Source organism: Bacillus rossius, chromosome 3 (assembly GCF_032445375.1).
Source record: "Bacillus rossius redtenbacheri isolate Brsri chromosome 3, Brsri_v3, whole genome shotgun sequence".
Classification (NCBI taxonomy): Eukaryota; Metazoa; Arthropoda; class Insecta; order Phasmatodea; family Bacillidae; genus Bacillus; species Bacillus rossius.
In genome coordinates, this window is record NC_086332.1 from 96,281,646 (window position 1) to 96,308,360 (window position 26,715).

Genomic DNA, 26,715 nt, shown 5'->3' on the forward strand with positions numbered 1-26,715 from the left:
TTCCATAGTTTCAACAACGTGTGTGTATACACATAGTCTACATACATACATATACATACTTCAACAAAAAAAATCGTAAATTTACAGAAATTTACCTAATTGTTATAATAATTTGTCAGTATATTTACGGAAATTTCAAGATAAATATTTACCAATATTTTCCATATATAACAGGATTTTTTTTTTAAACAGCATACCTAAACCCTAGACGATCAGCATTATATACTTTATCAACTTATCACACACATATATATATATATATATATATATATATATATATATGTTTACACATATATATATATACTTTATAGACATGGGGCTTGTAGCTGATTATTTAGTAGGAAAATGCACGAGTTTGTGTGTTTTTCCATAATGAGGCTTCTACAACAATGGTACAATGGCCGATTGCCATCACGATGCTGCTATAACAATGGACAATGGCCTGGCTTGGTGGGGAATTTAGACAATTTTTTTTGCGACGTCAAAAATAAGAAAAAATTCAATTTTTTGGAATTTTTCCGCCGGTCACGGGACAAGATCTACCTCGTGTGAAAATTTCGAGTTTCTAGCGTTTCTGGAAGTGGGTAATAATTTTTATAGGTCAGTTCAGTGAGTCGCACAAGGGGATGTAAATATATTTGGATTAAAAAATTAATGCATATAGGCCATACAAATTTTAAAGTTAAGTATTAGCGTCACACCGCTCACCTAGTCTCAAATCAACGCAGGTTCTGCTCACCGCCGGAATTCGGTTACGTCTTCTGCTTTGTTTTAGAACATAAGGGACAACAGTAAAAATATTTCCATTGTATAAATATTTGTCAACAAAATCTGAATCAAATCATAGCTACTTTATGATTGCAGGTTTCGTGATGTGTGTAATGTGGACAGTGCTAAGAGTTTTCTGTTGAGATAAATCAAGAAAGTGTTAATAATTTGATGCAGAAATAACATAATGGTGATCTGAGTAATTTAAGTATTGGATCAATTTATTTTTTCTTATATAATGGAACGGTTTGATTTACCATGTCTTTTTAGATGAATACGCCAGTCTTAAAAGAAATATGCACTGCATATGCATTGTGTCTTTGAGTTATAAAATGCAACACCTTATACCAAAATATTTGAGAACTATAAAATTTGTTTCCGCAATCATTGTTCAATCTAGAAACATATTGATGTACTTTAACATTGAATACAGACAAAAAGCTAAGAGAGTTTACACCTATATAAGTTATTTTTATGCGTATGGCTGAGTACATGTGATAGATATACATAAGTATCGGCATGTGTATGAAGCAACAAGAAAGATAATCGAGAAAGGATACTAAATGGCAGCCATATTATTCGCTGTGAAAGTACGCCGTTGCTTAGCATGAACACGCGAAGCTACGCTCCGTGCTGGCACAAAAAGCCTGGCGGACACCAGGCGAATACGACCCGGCGAGGAGTGAGTTCTGATTCTGATATCCCAGCTGTTTCTTCCGCCCCCTCCATCCTACCTGCTGCCAGCCTACAAACAGTTAGCTAAACCCCCGCTTGGAGCGACAGGGGCGACATTCTTACGCGCGTCGACCTCCCACTGTTCAGGAGCCAAGTGACACAACCTCCCTTTCGAAGGCCCTCAGGCGACTGAGCGCTCAGCGGCGAGACCCAGAGTCTTATACAGTGCTCTTAGGGTGTTTAGTGATCAGTTTTTTTGCTATTTTGAGTGATGTATCAGATTGAAGTCATTCGGAAGTGGGGACGTTTTTTGGACCACTGGAACACCCTTAAGCCATTCCTCAGAGAGCAAAGAATGCAGTGATATATGCTGGTCACCACGAGAAGGGGGGGGGGATTACCGTGGCTAGCAGCCTAATTCCAGTGTTATCTTGTCTCACCTGTCAGCCTGCTGACACCCCTCTTCCTTCAGCAAGGTTCAGACAGCTGTAAACAAGAGCGGACTAAAGTGGTATAAGTGATGCAGTTTACAAATAGATGATGAAGTTTTTCAACTAAGTGGAGGTTCAGGAGGTAGTATTTACCAGCAGTCTAAAGAGGCTTAAGGCGATTGGTGCACGGTAAAAAACGGTCACAGGCCCGAAAACAATGAATTTTGTATCATATGACCACTAAAGAGTCTAGATGCCTATGTGGGTGACTGTTACTATGTAGGGAGGTCAGGAGCTTAGTTCCAGCTCGTCAGTGGCGAGATGGCCTTCATACGGGAAGGGTGTTGCTGGCGGTCGCTCTGCGGCCTGCCATCTAGCGGGAACTAACAAAACCTCGAAGGTTGTATCTCGCTCTCCGTCTAACACACAGCCGATAAGGTTCTATCGTGCCCGGAGGAGGGAAAGGTTTATCAGAGTTCTCTTTCATTCATCCTTCGCCGTGGGGAGGCGGAATGGATTATTTGTTCGCAACTGCGCAGACGTCATGTGGCCACTCCCGCACTCTTCTCACTCAACTCGCTCATTCTCTCACACTATTTCAATAAATCTTTTCAAATCTTCAACATCAATACTTTAAACCATTGCGCTTCCTACGGATTAATTATATTTCATGCAAGTGCCCGAATTCAGCTGCAAAAAAATAAAACGCGTAGTCAATTTTTTTTTCTTCAAAAACCTTCCCAAACACTGTGTGTTAAAAAACATTCTGAAAGCCCATTTTTCTAGATAAATGGAAATTCTAAATCACCTACGCCACAAGGAAACATTGTGCTTTAATATTATGTAAAGAAAACACCTCTTAGTTTTATAGTTATGTAAAGGTGGTGTGATATGTTTTAGATGTCGCACCATCTTATCATCCATGTAGAAGAGTTACCCGAAAAGCTAACAAGAATATTGCCATGGAAATTGAAATATGGTTAAGGAAATATTTTTCAAATGTTTGTAAACAGTAAACAACATATAAAAAATCTTATAACTGTAAAATTAAAATACAAACAACCCTATAGCAAATATAATTTCAATATGAAAAAGTCTACAATAATGTTTACAAGAAACGAAATTGCAATACAAAAATATCGCAATTTTGTTACATTGTTAATATATATATTATTTTTAATAAAGGCAATAAAAATGACATACTCAATATTTGGAATACAATAAATACCTTAAGCCCTACATAATTGCTGCGATATTCACAATAAATGCTTTTCTTAAATATAGTAATTAAAAACATCGTAAATAAATTATGAACATACATATAATGGTGAAGGAAAGTGGACACTATCACACTGAAAAATCTTAGAGGGTAGTTTTCCTCATCTTATTTCTTTCTTTGCGTTTTTGGTCTTGTTCGTTAAAATATTTCATGTTCAAATACTTGATACGCATATACGTTCTTGTCCTGACAAAACAGTATATAACTGCTTCTGGATATTTATTTTCAGTAGTTCCGCAAATAATTTTAGTCAGTGATTCAAAAATCCGCTCTTTTTTTGCACAAATTGTTGCCATGAATATTATCAAAACACATTTCAGCGATCTTTATTAATTCTAATAATTCATTAGTGGGACATTTTAAGTTACCCTTTGATTGTACATGTATCCAGCTATCGTCCTCCGAATTGAAATCCGTAGTGCCAAGGTCAGGTTATTTATTTCTGAAACGGTGAGCTATATAGCCAGAAACATATTTCAGCCCTTCAAGAGAAATTTCGTCACTTGAAAGGGGCCTGGCCTCTAAATCTAAGTCTATTTCTTCCATGTCAGCAAGATCTATTTCATTTAAAGGTGATTTCTCTTGAAATGTATTTGTAAAATACATTTCCTTGCACAAAAGTAGTTCTGTAATTTCATTCTGATAAGCACTGTCCTGTTCCATTTCATTTGACGAAAAATCACTTACGAAACACATTTCGTCTGTCTTCTCATCCGTGTTTTTCCGTTCAGCAAAAACTGCTGCAGAATGTTTTCACAATATGTAGTTTATAATTCTGTATTTAAAGTAAATGGGCGGCAGATGCCTATTTTATTACATGCTTTATATTAGCTTCACCTGTATGTTTGTTTGTCTGTCCGTCTGTAACTCTTTCGACTAAGTGTGAGTGGCTCATCACTGTAAAATGTCCCACCAATTTCATCATGTTCGTTAGCCGAGCGGTCTAAGGCGCGCGACTTCTGAAACGTCAGTTTTCGGATTCAGCGATCGTGGGTTCTACTCCCGGCCACGCCGGAAAAAAAAAGTTTTTTTTTTCTGGTAAATTCTAAGATTATATCCATACATCTAACTGTAAATGATTCGGAGAGACTTTACCATTTCTTTGTGACGTTGCAACTCCAAATAGTTATCTCAGATGATAATAGGTAGTGTCGGTAACTCATTTCCCTATGATAATTATACATAAATATAGTTTAAAAACTAAAAAAACATGCTTTTAAGGAATATCAAACTAAAAAGTTAAAAATAAATATAGTTTAAAAAACTAAAGAAACATGCTTTTAAAGATTATCAAACAAAAAAGTTAAAAATAATTTTAAAATTTAATTTATGACAATAGTATATAAGCAATACTAGTATAAATGAGAAAAAAGCATGGGGCGCTTAATATACAAAAAATATGGCACAAAGCGCCTCAAGCTTTTTTTCTCATTTATACTAGTATTGCTTATATACTATTGTCATAAATTAAATTTTAAAATTATTTTTAACTTTTTAGTTTGATAATCTTTAAAAGCATGTTTCTTTAGTTTTTTAAACTATATTTATTGATGTTCCATACCTCTAATATACGGACAGAGAAAAAACCACTCTAACACATCTTAGTTCAGTTTAACTGTTAACAAATATTTAGGTTAACAGGTCCTATACATATTTCCGAATGTTTTACTGACTGAGTTATACTGGACATTAATTAAATTGATCGCTGATATTTATACTTTTAAACAAAATTTTGAATTTATCATTTTATGTAAACTCTAATGCGTTAAAAAGTGTAACGCAACACTACACACAGGTAGTGATGTCTAGTGCACTGCCCTATGCACATTAGTTAACAAAAAAATAAAATGAAATATTAATTACTGATAAATAATACCTTGATGTCGTGATACAAGTAACACATGCTTATCTGATATTTATCTCAATTAGAATACAAAATAGGAAGATAAAATAATTAACTGATTTTAAGACTGATTTATTACTTACACAGTACAGTGCATTTTGAAGACAAATGGGTCTTAAGAAGCGAAAATCGTACTCGATTAAAGGATGGTATGGGGTTCGGTATATTAAGGTTTCCCTCAAAGTAACGGTTTTAGAATGCTTTTAAGATATTAGTTACATCCCAACATAAGTTTAAAACATTTCTCTTAAGAGTGTGCTTCGTAGCATTAAAAAATGTGCCTTAATTATTTTGCAAATTTATCATTGTTATGGTGACAATGTCAGGGGTTTTCGTAATTTTTTTTTAGAAATATAGTACAGTATTAGCAACTACGTTAAGAACTGTTATTTTATTCACACAGAGAAAAGAAATACAAAATGCTAAAATTTGGCGTTTGTCTTTTTATATACTATATAGGTTTGTTATTATATGTGTGTTGTAACATGTATAAAAATGTTAAATATATTCAACAATATTTGGTAATTATATATATTAAAAAACTTTTATGTACGCGACTTGAAACTACGTGAAAGGTTTTCAGTCTATAAAGGCCTATTCTATGTTTTTTTTTTTAAATTATTAATTCTTATGCAAACAATTAATAAAATTGGAAGTTTCTTACATTGTCAGTATATGCATAGCATTACAGTTATTCCAAACAATTCTCTACCAGTGTTTACCTAAGGTTTGCATGTTACGTTGGTTCTTCTACTAATACACGTATATTACAAGAGGTTTGTAATAGATTAAATGAGGTAAGTAAGAATTCGTTTTTATAAATGATGTGTATGAAATTATAAATTTTGAGATGTATAATAACAAAAAGAAGTGCGTTCCGAAGACATATGTCGGTAGTGTTACCCACTGAAACATTATTCCCACTTCAACTCTCAGTAAAAATAAAAGTATGGGGTTGAATGCGTCAAAAGGGGTATATAAATAAAATTTGAGGCTTCTTCCTTATTTCATACGCTAGTGTCCCCCACTTACAATTGCAAACAAAAAATTTTCCTCGATGTTGTAATTTACTCTGCGTAATCACAAAAAATGTTGGCAGTAAATAAGTATTTAATTTTTAAAAATGAAAGCATTCATGTTTCGAAAAAAATATTAAAGCGATGTGGGGGAAAATGTTTATAGATACTCCAGTAAAATTTTCAGTTTGATTGTTTTGATAGTTTCGGAGCTGTTGCGAGTTTAGTTTGGAGGATTCTCGGCCGCGCGAGGCGAGTTTGGCTCTTTTTCATTTTCTTTCAGCGTAGGAAGCTGATACCCGGCTTCATCTCGCATCCTCTGCTGGTCTTCCCTTGTGCTCTCCAGAATTACTGTATATTAGCTCCATGAGCACGACCTTGACAGAGCCTCCTCTCTCGTATTCCCTCTACACCCCATTCTTCCCCCTCCCCACCCGCAGGCTGCGGCCCGCCGGCCGGAGCTCCGCCGGACTACCTGGTTCCGACAAGCGCCGCCCTCAGCGCCATGTCGCGGGGACATTCTTCCCGGCGGCGAGAGTTTTACACGCAGCACTAGAACTGTTACTCCAGAGGGCATGTTTTGAGTCGGATCGTATCAAAAACAAAAGGATATGAAAATATATACATAACTCAATAGTGTTCTGCCAATTATGTTTTCATTTTCATTTGAATTTATTCTTTAAATCGCTCCTGAAGTAGTCCAGCAGTGATCAATGGAAATTGTCAATATTAAACTGTAATTTTGACGATGAAAATTTTTTCTTCTTACTTTTATATGTGCAGAAACCTATTCGTAGACTCGTTTCTTGAACTATACTTAAGTTTAACATAATTATGTGTTTTCTAAATAATTCTGGCTTGGAATAAAAATAAATGCATTTAAAATGACATAACTCAGTAAAAAAAAGTTTATTAAAAATATCCTAGGTATATTATGTCTTAAAAAGAAGCATCAAAAATAAATATGTACAGTTAAATTAGTTTTGTCGTAATATTTTCCATGCACCAATCGCCTTAAGTGACGCAGTTACGAGGCAGTGTGTGGTTTTTCAAATAAGCAGTTCCCATCACTGATGATTCACATCTTCCAGCGGCAAATACAAGTTTGAGATTATAATGTGACTACAACTTTTAGGTTTCTCAGTTTTGATAAAAAAAAAAACAATTGCATTATATTCAGGTAAATATGGTATAACACAAAAATCCAGAATCACAATCATTCCAAAGTTGGCTTGTATCATGACATAATTTTATTATATCCATAATGTAGTAGCACCATAAAGTAGCAGGTACAACCCCACAAAAAAATTATGAAATAATAGTAAAATAACATTGTGCAAGAGGTCATGCAACAGTACTGAATTTGTATACATTGTGTCAAAACGTGGATTTGGCTAACACACATGGCAGTGATTTTATGTGCAATACTATAGTTACAAATGATTGTTATTATTACACAAAATTAAGTACAACTTCTATATTGTGAACCTCTTAATAACAAACAGATTGGTAAGTTCTAATCAAAACTGTATTCAGCAAAAGGCATTTTCACTTCTTCATAAAATAATTTTTCTTCTCTTTTGGATGAAAATTCTTCCATAAAAAAGATAAGGTATTATGAGTTACATTATTTTTAATTAAAATAAACAATAACTTATGTTCAAAAATTCAATAAACATTTGGGAATTAAAATATTTATATCTAAATTAACAAAAAAATTCACAGTATGAATAAAAAACTGTACAGCTATGCCAAAAATACTAAATATTACAAGATGAACCAAAACAATAGATAATCCTCTCAACCTTGTGGAATTAAGTGATGTAAGTATTTTTGTTAGTTACTGAATTTTGTTAAGTTTGGTTCACTTCCTCGAAATAAAGAGTTTTTTCACAGCATATTATGTGTTGATTAACTGACACAATTTCATTAACCTCTACTATCAATTAAATAGAATGTATGTAATGTATGTTTTTTCAAAAACCAAATGTTATAACAGATGTCATGCTGATTTTATGAAAAACACAATCAAAACTCTACATATTGTGTCCAGGAACAGTGTAGTCTTGTTCTATTCCACCTCCTCTACAACAAACACTCAACATTTCAGTTTCTTCAGTTTTGTTTTATTGAGATTTTACAGGTTTTACTGTTTTTAGCCGATTTTATGCAGTTAGATTTTTTTCAATAAAATTATTAGGTACCTACTTATAACTACTATTTATAAAATATTATTGAACAAAAATTAATATTTTTTTTATGATCAGTCAACAATCTGTGAGGCATCCATGATCATTACTGGAGCTACTATTACACTACGAAAATACAATTGCAAGTAGTAAACACTGTCCTGCAAGTATTACTAGAGTTTATTTTATTTTATTCCAATTATTCCTTATTCTTTAAAAATGAAATGTGTAGCTAAGATGTTACAAATTAAGAACCTGGACCAAATCTTCATCACATTTTAACTCACTCAGCAGGATGTCTATCACTACTATCATGGGTGCTGGCACTAGCAGCGCAGGAGAATCATTGCCCAATGCATGTGAAGAGCTGAGGACGGATCAATCTGGATTTCAGAGGAAAATAGCAGAAAGTATATTTGTAATATTGCTGAATTAAAATACAGTTTACCTGACTGTCAATATTAAAAATGAAGGAATAACTAAGTTGTAAATTTTAGCTCATTTTTAACAATTTCACCAATAAATTTTTTTTTTTAATATTCATGTTTTTCATAAAATTGATTAATTTTTGCGGTATTTTGCGGTATGCAAAATTTTGTACACAATATGTAGAAATTCTGGTTCTGCGAAATAAGTTAGGTTAGCTGCATAAAAAAAAGTCTTCGAAAATTTAAATTAACATTTATCATATGATTATTGTAGCTGACTAAGGCTAAACAACCTATCAGTTCAGTATTATTTATCTAATTTCCCATGAGCCACTACACTTAATTTTTTAATTTTTTAATTTCCCTACATGTGTTGCATGATGAGAAAAATATTATTTAGGGGTATTTCAATCCTCATTCAATTTTAATTTATATTCACATTTGAGAATTTGGTAATACATAGTAATCAATTTGAACTAAAAACCTGGTATTCAAACAGGCTTACAACAACCTTTTGCTGGCCCTAAGTCCTCTAATTTCACTATTAACCCCCGAGCTTGAGCCCAGTCGATAGTGAATTCCCATTCAGTGTTTCCGAAACTACGAGAATGACATCGTAAATGCACTGGCCTGCAGTTTGAGGTGGTAGATGTTGAGGACGTACTTGCCCATCACTTGCTCGGGGTTGCTGAACACTTCCTTCATCACAGAAAAATTTTTCTCGCACAAGGGAATCACATCCTTGAATACATCTTTACCCGTGAATACTCCCTGCAAGCAACCACCACACAAGCTATAAATACCTGTAAACAAACCTCTTTTTAAACAATATTAAGTGCTAGAGATGTTCAGTTCACTCATGTTTTTAAAAGGAAAAATCCATCAACTTGCAAACTTTTCCACACAAAAACCAAGATCGCTTACCTGTGGTACAACATACAATTATTTTATATTTTAAAATTTTCCTGTGCAAAAGATAAATTACTATACCATAACTTTAATCAAAGCTGTACAAATCATTTTGGGATTTTTAAACATTTATGGTTTCTTCTTCACAATCATTTTCATGATGATATATTAAAAGAAATTTAAAAATATAGTTTTTTTTTTTTTTTTAATTGCTTCTAAAAATTATTTATATCAATTGTTGGTTGAATTCGCATTCTTAAAGAAATTGATTCTATCAATAGCACAGAAATAAAAAGATTCATAATCCAAGGGTTTTGGAGCTAAAGTTGATTGATTCTTCCATAACAGTAAAAACTCAGTTGAAATATTCAAAAAACAAAAATAATTTTTACTTCAAAGTTTTTTATTATAATAAATATTAATTTGAAGCAACAAAACCTGTAGTTACTAATAACAGAAAGGTTTCAAAAATATAAAGTGTCCCTTTCCTGTCACACCTTGGAAACAATAAAGAATTATAGCAGACAGTTTATTTTATAAACTACCAGGTTTAGGGGACACAGGAGGGGGAACTCAGAAGCACAAAAGATCATTTCCTTTAATTTATTACAATTTGATACCAAAAACAACACTGACATATCACGGGAAACAAATCAACAACTTACGTAAAAACTTAACTTTCTTCTTATAACCAGGGCTTACAGCCCAGTGATGCCTGTAAACAAAAGTTATGATTACGTAAACTAAAACAAATAATATTTATGATTTATCATACAGACACTTGGTTCATTCTTGCATCCCAGTATAATACCTATTGAAATTATAATCAAAAACGGTGGAACAAAATCATGTTATTAAAGAGTTCCTCAAAACGAAGTAACTAGTTGCTTAAATTAAATAAAGATATCTTACGTTATGAAAGAGTTCCTCAATGCAATGTTACTTTATTTCAAATATTTAAATACATATTATCTTTCATCGCTATGGTTGCAGTCCCCAGTTCAAATAAATATTACTTTAAAAAAATCCAAATTCCAAATCGATTTCACTAACCGCCGCCGAATGACGCGGCTCTCATCAACGAAACTACTCGCCTTCAGTTATGCAGTTCCTCGAGGCAAGTCACATTGTTGGGCCACCCAAGGACGAAAACCACGGCTTGCTAACTAATCCGCTGCAATCCACCTCTGCGGATCAGAGCTCAGCTAGCAATGTAGGGATGACTTGTCGATGGCCCCTGCAGTTCGCTGTTCGCTCAGGGACGGCACTCATTCAGCGAGTACCCAGTCGGTGTAATTGGATACCTACCAGTAACCCTCCGCGGTCGTGGCAGTAATCCTTGTAGTCATTACGGTGCAGTGGTTACCACTGTGACGACAGCTGTCGTGTCTATCCTGGTCCCTAGGCCCGCTGTTGCCCATAACCATCTGGTCCGGGCATGAGTGTAAAAAAGTGCTTTGAGTGGTGCTTCGAGCGGTGAGTGCACGTGAGCGCGGCGGCTGGTGTGATGAATAACAGTGCAATCGGACCGCGTACTGTCTCTCACGCATCCCCTGCTTCCCGCTCGTCATGCGCCAGTTCGTGGGAGTCAGTCGTAGCTCGCCTCTCATCTGCGATGGACGCGTCTGAGCACTGCTCCGCGCTTCGCAGCTAGCGACTCGTGAGTGGTTCGCCGTTTAGCAGCCAGTGCCTTAACGATATAGACCAAACTACGGACATACATAGACCGAACTAAATTGTGTCTCGAGCGGCCGACAGCTCGAGGGGTCGCTGTTGTAAGCCACAAGGTGAGAATCCGTTCGCTCCCTGAGTTTTAGGCTGGCCGGTGCTCTCGTCACGACAGGGAATCACTCGCAACAGGGGTCAGAGAGTCAGGTGTCGTCAACTGCTTGCCTAGCGGGTAGTCACTCATTGATAGTGAACTCCCACCCAGGTCCCTGGTTATCGATGCTAAACGCTGTGAGGTTGTTTTTCGGTCCACTCGCTTCACAGTTGTCCACTCATCCATCGAGTGGCAGGTAGTGACTGATGGACTCGAACCTATTGACAATAGCTTCCTCTGTGACTTTGGGCGTTACTCATGGTCAGGCCCTTAACTTTCCCAGTGATGTAGCCATTCATTAGTGGAGGACTCCAACTACCCCACGGTGATCCACAGGGGTCACGTTTGGTTCACGCAATAGGACTATTAATATAAATACAATAAATTTAGCCATGATGAAAAACTGATAGAGAATAAAGTGTTGCACATTCTCGGATCAAACCCAATTAACAAATAACTACTTCTATTATTACAATTATACTTTATTGAACACTTAAGCAAAAACCTTCTGGCAAGTAACATTAACTAAATCATTGATTGTATAATTTCTGCCAGCCTAGAAGTAGTCAAAACAAAATTTTGTTATAATTTCGCTATTTTTTTTAATATTGCGGTCTTACAGCCTATTAATTTTAAGGTAGATTTTGAAGAAAATACTGCTTATTGCAGCAGTTACTATGTTGCAACTTCCAGAAAATATTTATGTATTTTTTAGTTATATATATAGTTATGTGGACACAATAACCATCGTAAGTTTGTATCATTTACTTACAGATATATAATTATGCAAAATTTTGTCTGGAACAGTATTTGATACGACCAACCCTTTAAGCGAGGGGTGACCAAAATAGGAGTTGAAGGACAGAAATATTCATAACTCCCTTAGTAAGCACAATATCAAATACGTTCAAAGTTATTGTACACTTTCTAATAATTATCTAAAACTTTTACTTGAAACTATTTTTGATAAGACCAAAACATACTGCAAGGGATGACCAAAATGGTTTAAATGTATTCATGCACTTTAGTTCCAACATACAGAAATACAAATGAAATTTGAATAAAACCTGATCTTCTAGGCCAAGCGGAAAGGAATATTTATGAGATAGGTTTATATTTTCACTAGAACAATCAGTACCTGTCCTCCTGATACTACGTGGCTGATGGCCAAGATGTGTAATAATGGAGAATGCCGTAGATTCTCCGACATTGATGTTACATATTCACACGCGTGATTTGCCAAGGTCACGAAACGAGTTTTTACTATGTAGACGTACAGTAATTGCTGTCTTCATAGTCACTATGTTATATTTATATATATATATTCAGGGACAGATTTTAAGGATTTAACTGGACTGTCCAACGGACAGGTATAATTGGACACTTGCCTGTCCGTAACTAATTCCACCTGTCCAGCTTACGTTAAAAAAATTACTGGTTATTAACTTGATATATGCTTAAGAACATCACTCTACTCAAAACAAGTCAGTTTTACACTATTTTAATATTAATAATGGAGTTTTAAATATTGATTTAAGTGTTTTGCACTAAATCACTGGTTTAATGTGTCTGAACTACTATCAGATGAACTGTCATCAGATGCATCTTCCTCATCTTGCTGCAGCCTAGCTACGCACTTTCTGTATGGGGGCTGAAATGGTCTGCACTTTCTCTTACCACGATTAAACCAAAGTTCAATAGCCGGAGGGGTAGGATCAAGATCACAGACACTACTTGATTTCATCTGGATATGCATCAGTGATGATAATGTATCATCAAGTTTTTTGCGCCAGTCCGTTTTGGTAGACTTCATCAAAGAAAATTCTCTTTCACAATCTGCGGTGTGAGCAGGCAGAGACAACACAAGATCCACGAGTGAAAGAATATTAACAAATTTGTTCTTGTGTCTTGTGTTTATTTCCCTCCAACTGGCTTTGACAACAGGAGTACAATCCTGGTGAACAACAATTTTCAGAGCTATCCATTCTGGCTCCACCATTTCACACTGAACATTATTGTTCATAAGGGATCTTGAAAAATTCTAATAAATCGATGAACGCCGGCTGCATGCACGAAAAAGGATGACTCATTGTCCCGTTATGCTTTGTCCCATTACGCTCATTATACGCTTGCGCCGCATCTATCTCTCTTCCGCTCGATTGGAACAACCATCGATTTGACTTTTTCGAGGCACATTAAACTTGAAACACTCCCATTCGTTTCTACTTTTCCTATCATCATCCTATCCTTAACTGAATAACACCGATTGGAAGAAGTTAAATAGCAAACATGTATAAAAGTCATAGTTAAAATAATCTCTTCGTTAAAGTAATAAACATATTTGAATTAATGAGTGGAAATAAAAGTAAATTTATCAATTAAATTGAAGATTTCATTTCACTCCTTCTTTGTATCCATACAAAATAGTGATAATTCAATAAAAATGATTCAATTTTATTCATAAAAGTATGCAATCATTTCATCAATGTTTTGCTATGACGTTGTCACGTTAAAATATCGTCCGTAAACCGACTTTACAGACAACCAATTTTTTTTTTTTTTTCGGCGGCTTTGAAGCGCCACTTACATATCGCCACATTGCTGCACAAACAACTCTAATGTATAATATTAAAATATTGAGCGCCTTTGCGTCATAAACACCTGTCAAGATAGACACGTTAATTGTTTAGGGTGCCAGTTCCCACGTGAAACGAATGAGAAGGAAGGAATGTGAAGAATTTGTGTCGGGAGGATGAGAGGGAGGGAGGGAAAACCGGTTATCACTTCACATGGCCGCACGCACACAAACACACTCTCCCCTCTCTGGCTGGTTTATTTTTTGATTTCCCCATCTCCCCCTTCTACAACAGCCTTGCTAGCGCCGCGCCGGTGGAAGTCGTTGAAGAGAAAGGGAGGGGTCAAGAACGCGGAGTAGAATAACTGCGCTGTAAAACACTCCCGGAAGGGTCGCGCCATATTTTATTACTCAATAAATCAGCATAAAATGTGCGACCCTTTACCCTTATGCGGGTAAATACGGTACTCCTGACGGACTTGTGTTGACTACTGAATGTTACGTTGAAATTTAATAGTAACCTGTCCCCCCGGACAGGCACGTTTCGTTATATACATGTCCGGACGGAAATTTGCCTGTCTCGGACAGGCGGACAGGCGTTAAAGTCGAACCCTGTATATATTAACTACATTACATGATGCACAAACAAATATTTACGTGTTTATTTGGTGCTTGTTTTTCTCTTTATATGTGGATTTTATGGTGAAACTACAAAAATGTATACTTTTTGTGTATTTTTCCGTGAAATGTAAAATTTATTTCCATAAGCCTTGTAAATAAGTGATTAAAGCATCAACCACAGGACACTAAAAAATATAAAACACGTTAAAATTAAACATATTTATCAATAAAATATGATGGTGAAACATAATTTTAAATTCTTTGCTAAATTGATGCAAATAATAAATTTTGTGTTATAGGCAGTAACAAGGTTTATGATTTGGAAGCTTGAATTTGTAACTTATTATTTTACGATGTACAGTTTGTAGCTAAAATTTACTGTAACCAGTCGGCCAGTTTACAGTTTTAAATATTTTATTAATACATATTTTTAATTATTTATATTTTGTGGGTATGTAAGGAGTAAGATGTGCAAATAGGCAAGGTAGCAAAAGCAACCAACACACATACTTTCATATTCAACCTGATTATTCTTTAGTATGGATTATATAAGGGCCTTCTTATAATTATTCTTTGGATTTTATTCCTTTTTACACTAATTTAATACAAGAGAAAGATATTTCAATTTAATTTCCCTATTGTTTAACATTATATGTTTCTCTCTGCACACACTTCCTTTTAGTTGCTACAATCAGGACAAGGAAGCTTCGGAATAGAAGGTTTGAGAGTCTAACTTTCTATATTCTATGGTCTATCCGTCGCCATTCAAGTATGTTGTCATCTTTATACGTGGTGTTCTGCCAATCCCTTGGTATCCACATGGAAGACAAGAAGATTAGAGGCTACCATGTTGATTAGTTGGCCTATTCTTCAATAATTACTCTCGATATATTTTCTGAGTGTTTCTTGTCAGAACTAAGGAGTTCTACGACCGTGTATGAGATACCAGGTCAATGCTTCGGTGCGTCGGTTGACGACGCATTTCTTCATTCAGATACATACCAGACTTCATTAGCTTGGTGATAAGTTTTCAATTATACAGACTTTACAGGCTCCCATAGATCGCTGATATATTTTACCAGTCTAGCATCTACAACGGTAGTTGTAGTACTTCTTTGCAGCATTGACGGTGATCCCGTTCGAGCAACAACTACCTGAATTCTACAAAATACATCATCTCTACCCTTTTCCTGAGCACATGTCGGCATTATCCAAAGTGTGAAACAATTTTTATGTGTATATTCCAGAAGTATAATCCTTAAAAATGAACTCTAGACTGGACATCTGAAAATAAGTTACACTTAATTGATCATTTGGAAACCTGAATAATGAAGCCATTATAATACCCAATAAGTGTTACACATTTGTAACACCCAGCGATACCACGAGTATATAAAAATTTAGGTTATAAAATAAACATTTAAAAAGTTATATAAACACTTAACTGCTTATTTTTACATGAAAAACAACATATTAAAATTTAAAATATTTATACCTTAACTTCTACTTCTTTTTTTATGAATGTGTTCTTACTCATCGCTGGGACATCCAGAACTCCTAACACATTTTCAAACTGTACAAAATCAATCTCAGAGGTAAGTACAGCCCATGACACTGCACTGTTCATATCACAGTATCCACTATCTTCCTTGTGTATCGTATATTCACGATGACACATGTCACATTAAAGTAACCACATACAGTGGAGGCCATTTCGAATTTCTTTTTTCATTTGGATTGTTCCTGTTGTGTACTGTCTTGCGTGCCCCTGTCCTATTTGCACGACTTTCGAGAACACATAGCTTATAGCTTGGGTTGACAATTCTGTTTCCAAGCAGCGAATTCTAGCTACACGTTTCTTTTTCTTTACTGCGTTCTGCACATGAAAGTGGAAAATATTCTAAACTTTCCAAATTTGTTGATATTGGTTGCTGACTGATGCTTCTTCTGCAAATAATTTGTAATAAAATAAGGTTGAACAAAAGTGAAAAACAAGATAAGGCCATTAGAAACCATTTTTTTAAAGATTTATAATGATAGTTGTATACGTAAAATAGAGCATATAACTACAGTGAAAGTCCGTTGTAGCAAATACGGTCTATAACATAAAGTCCGCTAGAACGATAAATGCCATCGGCCCCGTCAGTTTTGCATATGCTGCGTAGGATAAAAATTTCGGAAATAACGAAAGCAGCGTGGGCTCATTTTCGCTATAGCGATAGATTACACACCTGTAATTTTGCTCCAAAACCATGAGAAAACATCTACAATTTCCTTAATAAATGAGAAACAGCTTCGCACAATTCCATGCGTCCGGCAAATGAAACAACGCGCATGATGTGGCCGTCTTGGCAACACCACACAAGGTGGGGCCCCACAGCGAGCATAGCTTGCCTCGCGGCGACAAAAGCAAGTGTCGTTAACCCACTGCGAGCATTACTTATTTAGGATCACACCGACTGTAGCCCGTAAATGAGCATTGACGATGCATTGCCGGATGGTTCAGCAGATGAGCCCGGTGTTTGGCCTACCGTTGCTGAACAACTGCATGTGCCATGCACGTTCCACGAATTTGCCACGGCTGATAATGTTGACGTGTGCGGGGAGTTGACGAACACGGAACTTGTCGAGCTCGTCTCTTCTAATCAAAACAAAGCGGCATCTGAAGATGATGACAATAATGACGACGAACCAAGTGACGTATCTGTTCCGTCGAAAACGTCAATGATGGAGGCACTTGACACAATCAGTCGTTTTTATCAGCATACAAATGCTTCGAGGAAAGATTTGATGAACTTCTAAGAGGTCCAGCCGTTTATTTTGTCCGAAAGTCTAGTGAAATCAAGACAAACGAAAATTGATTAGTTTTTTTAAAAAGTGATTTTTAATTTTGTGTTATTTTCCAAGGGTCTGTACAAGTGATTATTTTTATGTTACTGACCAACTGTCGGAAAAATTATTTTATATAATTTGTATGGTTGACCAATGTAATTAGAGATTTTTTAAAAAAATTTTTTTTTGTGTTTGACATTTTTCATAGGTGTCAACATGAGTAATAATGTGACAAATTTTAAAATAAATTTCACTACACAATTGAGTTTACATTTTGTTAGTAAGTATTCAAATCTCCGCAAATATGCACCCGATATCATCAGCTTAGTGCACATGTCTCCAGCAAACCAGCTACGGTCAAAGCGACAGGAAGCGGCCGGCATGACCTTGCGTGACCCCGTCCGCCCATCTCCATGTAAACAAACAGCTGTGCGCTTAGCCACGATGTGCGTGACGGCCTTATCAGGCCACGTGGTCTCATATTTCGCAGTCGGCAAGTGCTGATATAGCTTAAAAATGTTATATTAGTAAGTTTTATGTATATTTCCTTTACTTTTGTTGTGAATTTCCATAGAAAAACATGCGAGAAAATAATATATTTTAAAAATGCTACAAAAATAATATTTTTTTTTAAATTTTGGCTATAACTAAATTTTGCTATAGCAAACTTTTGGCGCCGTTATAAATTTACGTTATAACGGACTTTTACTGTATTGTAAAAATCATTCACGGTTTTGCCTGAAAGAGTTATTTGTTGCTATACAAATTTTTTGGGGAAAGAAATGTACATGATTTAATAATTAGTAATACTTACTTTTATATTGTAACAGATAACCCCAAAATATTTTACCACAACAGTATTTGCTCCCTTTTCTTCCCTAAAACTCTGGAATTGGTTCATTCCAGCATTACCATTCATACACTTACAGATTTCATGCCGGCCGGTTATGTACACTTACTAAATATGAAAGAATCCATTACTGTCCATAGCTAAATAATGACTTTTAGATTATTCCAGGCCTGCTTCCAGCACATATTTATGGATATACAAATTGAGAAAAATTAATGTATGAAACATGTCTCACGTTGGCATTGATAAATCGACAAGAAAGTTTAGTTACGATGAATACGAAAAGGTGCATTTGACGCTATTCGAGGTAGATCCTTGCAGTGTCAGTTCCGTATTATGTTTTTTATTCAATACCGTCAAACTTAAATTTGTATATGTCATTTATAACACTACCGAATCGAAAAAACCCACTAACACTGTAAGGAACACTAAAAAATAAGTAGGAAACATATCTTCTTTCTTTGGAAATTTTCTAAATATCAATAATAAATTGTTTTTACTGTGTTACATTTTAAAAAAAAAGATAAATACATATTTTCGAACACAAAAATTGCCAGTTCAACTGTAAGTCTAATAGGCATATAATCCTGAAATAATATATTCCTATGAAGCTTATGTCTGAAATTTTTCATTTGGCTCACTCATGCCTGTGTATTAGGCTACTTATCGTTTGTTACAAGTAATTTTTTGAATAATTTGAATAAGTTGTATTTTTTAAAGAAGTTCAAGTGGATGAAATAACGACCACTTGAAAAACAATTTTAGTTACATCCTTATTTACTTTGGAAATACCAACTTCGGAATCACAAAAATATCCGATCATTGAGAAATTATTGTACAGGAAAATTACCTTTTTCTACCACTAAACGAAAAAAAAGTTCATAATCAACATCACGCAGACAATGTGCTACTTAAATTTGTATTTCTTTAGTAACATATTTTCGAGGTTGAGTGAGATTGCATTCCTGATTTGAGAAAAAAAATTTCATTTTCTTAACTAATTAATAAACGTGATAAATTGTGACCGAACCGAAATTCGAACCCACAACCTATTAATCGGGCAGTCTTCATACCTGCTGCGAAAACATCACTGTCAGAGACGCGTATGCAATGGTATATGCAGAAAACACATTGAAACAGAGAAGAGCTTTGGCAACTACGCATACGCAGTTAGGTACCACTGATAGTACAGAGCTAAATGCTTCTTTTGAAATAACTCTTATCGTATCCACTAACCCTTACTCAGGCTAGTGGAGACATAAGGACTGGGAATTAATATTTGCAATGATTACGTCTATACTTCCACAGAATACTTCATAAAAACATGCCTATTTACCAGAGACGTCTATGGGGACTGAAGAGCGAATGGGGGATGTAGTGAAACCATAGCAAAACTAATTATTTGGCAACATCATGCCACAAAACACAATGGTCCCTGGCGTATTTGCGCGCGTTGTCACGTGTGTGAAGAACACTTGTGTGCGCCCGAAAATTTTCTGTGCCCATGACATTCACGATATACGTTTTATCATAATACACATCTGAATCAATTTCGATAAGAAGTTTAGGTCCTACGTACATTGAAAAAAAAAAAAAACAATAATTTCGTGCTGAATAAGCAATAAAGTACAAATCAAAACTGACACCCAGTTCGACATGTCATGTTATCCATAATTTTTTCTTTCAAATATGTTAAAAATAACAATAGCATTTAAATAATGTATTATTTACTGTATATTTTCCTTTGATAAGTTTTCTTCATTGTCTTGCACCAGGATCTTGTTTTCTTGTTCAAGATCTTTCTTTTTTCGCCAAGACCGTGCTACTGCTTTCGCATGCTTATCTCTTTTTCTCGTATGGTAGGTTTTTTTGTTACCCATTACATGTATTCACATGCAATACCACACGAGAACCAACAACAAAATGCCACTGTTACTCTACATGTAGGCGGGCCAGCGAGTAGCGACGTGACTTGGCAACTCCGTGTTGCGTGCGGTTTCCCCGAGCTGTGTGAGATGCTCACCGCGCATTCTCTTGACTGGTATTGCAACGGCGTATTTTACTTGGCACGCTGCTCTTCAGTATTTGATGTTTTACGCGAGAACTGTAACACTTTTGGTTAGTACCAAGATGTTAAATTGAAGAAAAAACTCGGCGTAACGAACTGTGTATTATATTGTGTACAAATTTTGATAATATTGTTACGAACGTGAGCAAGGCCGTGACACATGCAGGTGCAGAGCTGACTGGCGGCCACTGCAACATGAGACACGCCACGCGAGCCTGGAAGATTACAAGGATTGTCGCTATCCTCCTCCTTCCCCCCGCTCCCCGTGCGGCGCTGATAGCTAAGACACCTGACACCTCGCAGCTGGGGAGTCCCGCGCGCCACCTGGCAGCCACCGGCACGTGTTTCGAGAGATTTCTGCCGTCAAGTCGGCGCGGAATGACGCGACTGGCCCCTGGCTGATATATAAGACGAGGACGCCGGCCTCAGGGGGAGTCAGTGAGAGTTCAGTCGGGAGTTCTCCCGCGGCGGAGTTTCCGGGCAATAGTGCCGCGGGTGCGGCAGAGTGGCGAAGTCCTTGGACGAAGGTTCCAGGGCAGGCAGTTCAGTGGAGTCGGGAGTTTTCCCGCGGCGGATTTTCCGGGTGAGATAGAGCGGCGAAGTCCCTAGACAAAAGTTTCAGGGCAGAGAGTTCAGTTCCGGGCGATAGTGTCGCGGGCACAGGAGAGTCCCGAGCGAATTTCTGAGCGAGGCGTCGAGCAGATCCTCGGCGAAGGCAAGTGTGTCGGCGGCGGCGGAGTGTGGCGACGGAGTCCCATGGTGGAGACCCACGAGGGGTGCTGCAGCGAGAGTTGCGCCAGAGGTGCGGCCCAGCGAGGCGTGTGGATTGTAAGAAACGAGTGACTGGTGAAGCAACATTTTTAAGTACAATTAATTTATTGGAATTTTTAGATTATTTGCTAGTAATGTAAATAGTGGCAATAAATAAAACTGTGTGTGTAATAAAATCTTTAATTGGGCTATCCTTTACGAACCCGGTAAATCGTCACAATATTGTACAAAAAACGCTTGTTTAGTAACCCATAGTAAAACTATCCAAAAGAAAAGAATTCATTAAAAAATATTGGGTTCGACAACAATGCTAGTATTAACTCATTACACAAAGGCAAGTATACAAAATCATTTAAAACTTTGATTTGACTCATCACGCAATAATTGCACTCCTCGTCCATAAATTACTGTCACTTTGTGGACCTAATACAGTTATATTTATTAAATTTTTTTCTACGATTTAGGAGAGTGTATCACATAAATATGATTCATCTTAAAAATCTACAATGTTTTATCTTCCAGCATATGAATTTTATTTCTTATTAAATTAATTAACATTCTTATTGTTTTCAAAAGAAAAACACTATTATTGTTGCCAATTTGTGAACCAGCCCCTTAATTTACATTGTGTGCAAAGCAAAAGCCTTTTACAGTTTTTATAAATACCTAATATTTAGTTTTCAAATTTTCTTAAGTCAAATTTAATACAAAATAATTTTTTGAGAAAAGTTTTTCAATCATATTTTAAAAATTCAATACTTTCTTTACAAAACTATGGCTGTTACGTTTGTTTACCTATAATGATATTCATGGGAGAAATAATTTCCTTGGTGGCTGCAAAACTATGGATCTTAGACATAAGTTCTGTGTTTCAATTTTGCCTTTTTCTTAATACACTCAAAAGATACCAGAGATAGTTTCTTTTTTTAACTTTATTATTGAATAACGGCTCTATCAATCTTGCTAAGCCAAGTAACTGTTAGAATGCTGATACTCAAGTGTCTAAAGTAAATAATTTTGCAGACTTGAACTGAGAATTAACGAAAAGATTTCAACATACTCTGATTGATGATAATTTCATTAATGGCATGACCACCACAGTTATGCATTTGAATACATCAGCTACAGGTAACTAGTTCTTAATTACATTGCTTAAACAAGTAATTCAAAACTTAATTTTCTTTTGTATACACTGATGTTAAATTCTGTGTTGATTGGTTTTGAAAATCATGAAGATGTTTTCCTGAATAAATTATGTTAACTTAATTTTCTTTCTTGAGTAAAGTAATGTTCTTAAACTTTAAAAATTCTTGATGGTTTGCATTGGCGCTCAATTTCCGGTAATGTGATTACTGTATCCAGATACTGACAAGATTAGTATTTTTGTGTGCTTAGCTGGCATCAGCAAAACCCCTTATTTGCACTTTTCATGAGGACAAAGTAAAAAAGTGTAAAAAGCGGGAAAGTGTAAATAAAGGGAAAAGTAAGAAATACGTTAAAGTTAATTAAAATACAGTCGCATCCTGCAGCATTCAGAACAAATACACATACACACAAATACACGGGCTACATTACACATACGCATTGCACCACAGTAAAAAAATTTTTTTAAAAAAAAAGGGCCGCAAATTGATGGAAATTTACCGTCAATAGCGCGCCGTGCACGGAAAAAGGTCATTGTACTCGATCAGCTGTTGTTACGGCGCAGCGTAGCCGCCGGCTGGCTCTTTCTGTTCTCTGAGCTGTGCATGCGCAGTATAACTCACTCAACGCTCCGCCCAGACTCGTGACCTTTCATCAGCAGCCAGCCAATAGATGCGAGCTTAGTGGAAAAACATATAAGCTCCACCTCCCGTGTACCAGTTTCGTCCAGTTCTAATACCAGTTTATTGGTATACGCACCAGTTTTCTCGCTGCCGTGACGTGTTCAAGTTTACGTTCATCTTGATGTCTTGATACCAATAATTAATTATTTACGATCCCCAGATATAAATGGTTATTTTAAAAAATATGCGTCAACTGTACAATACTTCCGAAATTATAAAATATGTATAAAACATTTACCAAGACTCCGCTTATTTAAAAAGGGAGATAAATATAAATTAGAAAACTATAGACCTATTAGCATACTACCAGTTTTTTCAAAAAATTTTGAAAGGATACTATATAACCGACTAACTCAATTCCTAGAAAATAACAAATTAATTTGCAAAGAACAAAACGGATTTCAAAAAACAAATCTACAATGACTGCAGTTTTTCAACTGACAAAGTCAATAATAGAAGCTCTCGATCAAGGTGAACAAGCCTAAGGCATCTTTTGTAACCTTTCAAAGGCCTTTGATCTTGTCGACCATATTATACTTTTGCAAAAACTTAGTAATATAGGTATTAAAGACATGGCCCTAAATTTTTCAAGTCCTATCTTAGTAACAGAAGGCAAATCGTAGAAATAAACAATAATGGTACAAAAACTCTATCAAACTTGGAACTTATAAAGACTGGGGTCCCTCAAGGAAGTATATTAGGACCACTTCTATTCCTTATCTACATAAACGATCTGCCAGATAATATTAAATTAGGGAATTTAACTTTGTTTGCAGATGACACTAGTATCATATTAAGAGAAAGTAATACAACTACACTTATGCAAATTTCAGAAACTGCATTATCAACATTAGAAAAATGGTTTTGTATTAATAGATTAATACTTAATGTAGATAAAACACAATTTATACAGTTTAACAAACTAAACAAGTCCAAAGAACAAATTACGCAAACATTTAACTCTAACCCAATCGAAGAAGCAAATGCAGTAAAGTTCCTAGGATTAAATTTGGATCGAAGACTATCTTGGTCTGAACACATAAAAAAAACTTGAAGGAAAACTATCTTCTATCTGCTATTTACTGAGAGCCTTGTGATTGATTTTGGATCCTAAAACATTAAGAATGACATATTTTGCATATTTTCATTCTGTGATGATATATGGTATCGAATTCTGGGGAAATTCTTCAAACAGTTATAAGATTTTCCAATTACAAAAAAAAGCAATACGTATTCTCTCTGGGATTAATTGTAGAACTTCCTGTAGACCCTACTTTAAAACTCTTCAAATTAAAACATTCTACACAGAATACGCCATTCAAGCACTCAAATTGATTAAACGAAATCTGAATAACTATAATAAAAATGAAGACATACACATACACAATACAAGAAATGCATACAAGTTGAGGATAACTCAACATAACAGCTCACTCTTTAGAAAAAGTCTATTTCACTCTGGTCTGAAAATGTACAATTTACCTAAAAAAGTTACTTCTGAAACTGATATACATAAATTTAACAATAAAATAAAATAATTTTTTGAAAACCAGTATCTATATAGTGTACAAGAAATTGAAGAATATATCTTGAGCCTTTGCAAGTACAACATTAAATTGTCTACTTAAATTAATGTGTTTAACTCGTAACCATTACTCTAGTCTGCTCTATGAAGTGTCATGTGAACAATAATTGCATGACTGTAAAGTTCAATAATTGTGACTGTATAGATAATTCATAGTGTATAAAATAATGCAAGTGAATGAATTTTAACTATGATGTGAACTACGGTGATTAATGTGAATAGGACTAGAAATAGACAGATTGATCTAACTGTTCTAATGTTCAACAAACTCTGCTCATTAATACTTATTTTAATTGTTTAGCATAATATCCATTATTAGAAATTTGTAATATAACTTTAATGCTAGCTAATGTATATATTGTACATATATTAGAAATAGTGTATGTAATCATAACCTACATGTATTTCATAAATTTTGTAACCATGTTGACAAGCCCTATATTCAGAGAGCCACTGCTCATCAACTGAGTCTATTGGGTGCTAAGAAAATAAATAAATAAATAAATAAAATAAATAAATCTTGTGAAGTTTATGTCTCGTACTAGTATTTCAGCTAAGTTGTGACATAAATACAGTATCAGCAGCCACGTAATATTCCCGACAATCCCATTACGTTTATACATTCGTGATTTTACGTTTTTCCCTAGTACATTTTGTTGTGGTTTTCGATATAAATGCAATCTTTGACTCTTTTATTTTATTTATTCTCAGACAATTCTTTTGCAGTTTCATCATTTTTGGCGATTGCACCAAGTTGTTTATGGTTGTTACGTGACGTAAATAGCGGGATGGATTCGATTTTTGAGACGTAATTAGCGTGAAAGTATTGTATTGGACTAAAATGGGAACTAAACGGGACCTGAAGAATATAGTGCAAATAACGGGAAAACGTAAATAACGGTAACGTAAATAAGGGGTTTCGCTGTATATCCATGTTTAAGTGATGTTCAAACTTAGTGAAAACTTTGGTTTGCATAGTATCGAACATGGGAACTTGAAACATAGGTTTCATATGCAGCCATTTCTCACTTATAGAGTTTAAACCCACACTTTCGTGTGGAGAGACATTACAACGTTTACGAAAGTGACTACGGTATATACTGGTTTATGTTGCTACAAATGGTTTCGTCATTTTGTGTCACATTTCCGTTTGATTTCTTCCATTTCCTCGAAATTACTCCTACTAAATGCTGTATACCGAGAGCTTAGACATTTATACATCAATAAATACACTTTTTCTCTTCAAAGGAGGTTTGCTTGTGTAAACTGCGCCAGGTTTTTTTTGGTCCCTTGAGACATTACAGGACCTTTTTTGTCCATCAGAAAAAGATAATTGCCTGAGCTGTCTCACAAACATCGCCACCACAGCTACTACACTAGGGGGCAGGCTGGCATCCGGTTGGCCTGCTGTGTATTAGTTAGCCTAAAAACATAGAGCATGTCAGGCCATTGTAACCTTATTTCTTACATATGTGACAATGTTTTTCACCAGTTCCATAGTAGTTCCTTAAACTAAACATTGGGCAGGCACTGGATTGAGAAGGCCTGAAAACTGTCAACTTTTACACAGAGTCCTGCCTTCCTGCACTATTTGACAGACATGTATTTATGCATTTACCCATATCAGTATGCTGACAGTTCTAATAAATTTATCTTCCTGTTAAATGAAATCATACCTGCCAACAGTACGGGTGTTAGTCAACCGCTTTGCTTTTGTTTGTAGTGCGGGCCAAGGGAGAGTCCTAACAAGGGGATGAGGAGTGAGCTTTGGCCTCCCCCACCCCTCTCTCCCCACCACCTAGTCATTATGTAGACAGGAAAAAGGCAGAGAAGTACCAGCAACACCTGAGTCATGTTGCTTGCAGCCAGTAACCTGAGACGTGGTACACAAACACTTCCCTTGTTATCTTCCAAGCAGCTTCAAAATAGTGTAACCGATAACAGAAAATATTGGTTTCATTTTACGGATAGCCAATACCGGAAAAAGTAAAGATAATACAGATAACCCATACTGGTTATCATATATCAGGGCTGAAGATTAGTTTTGTGTATTACCTACCTCAACCATTCCAAACAGGCAAACAGCTTAAAAAAAGTTATAATAGCTTAGTTATTAACAATAAAAAAAATGTGCTCAATAATAACATTTTTATTTTCCTATCTTCAC

General features: G+C 35.5%; 1 protein-coding gene across 1 annotated transcript in view; it reads right to left on the reverse strand.

Moving 5' to 3' along the window:
* Positions 1 to 26,715, reverse strand: part of LOC134531055 (exocyst complex component 5) — a 136,785-nt gene that overhangs the window by 76,415 nt on the left and 33,655 nt on the right. Inside the window, exon 7 of the mRNA XM_063366568.1 lies at positions 9,320 to 9,460. Coding sequence (XP_063222638.1) covers positions 9,320 to 9,460 — 141 coding nt within the window. The remainder of the gene's footprint in view (positions 1 to 9,319; positions 9,461 to 26,715) is intronic.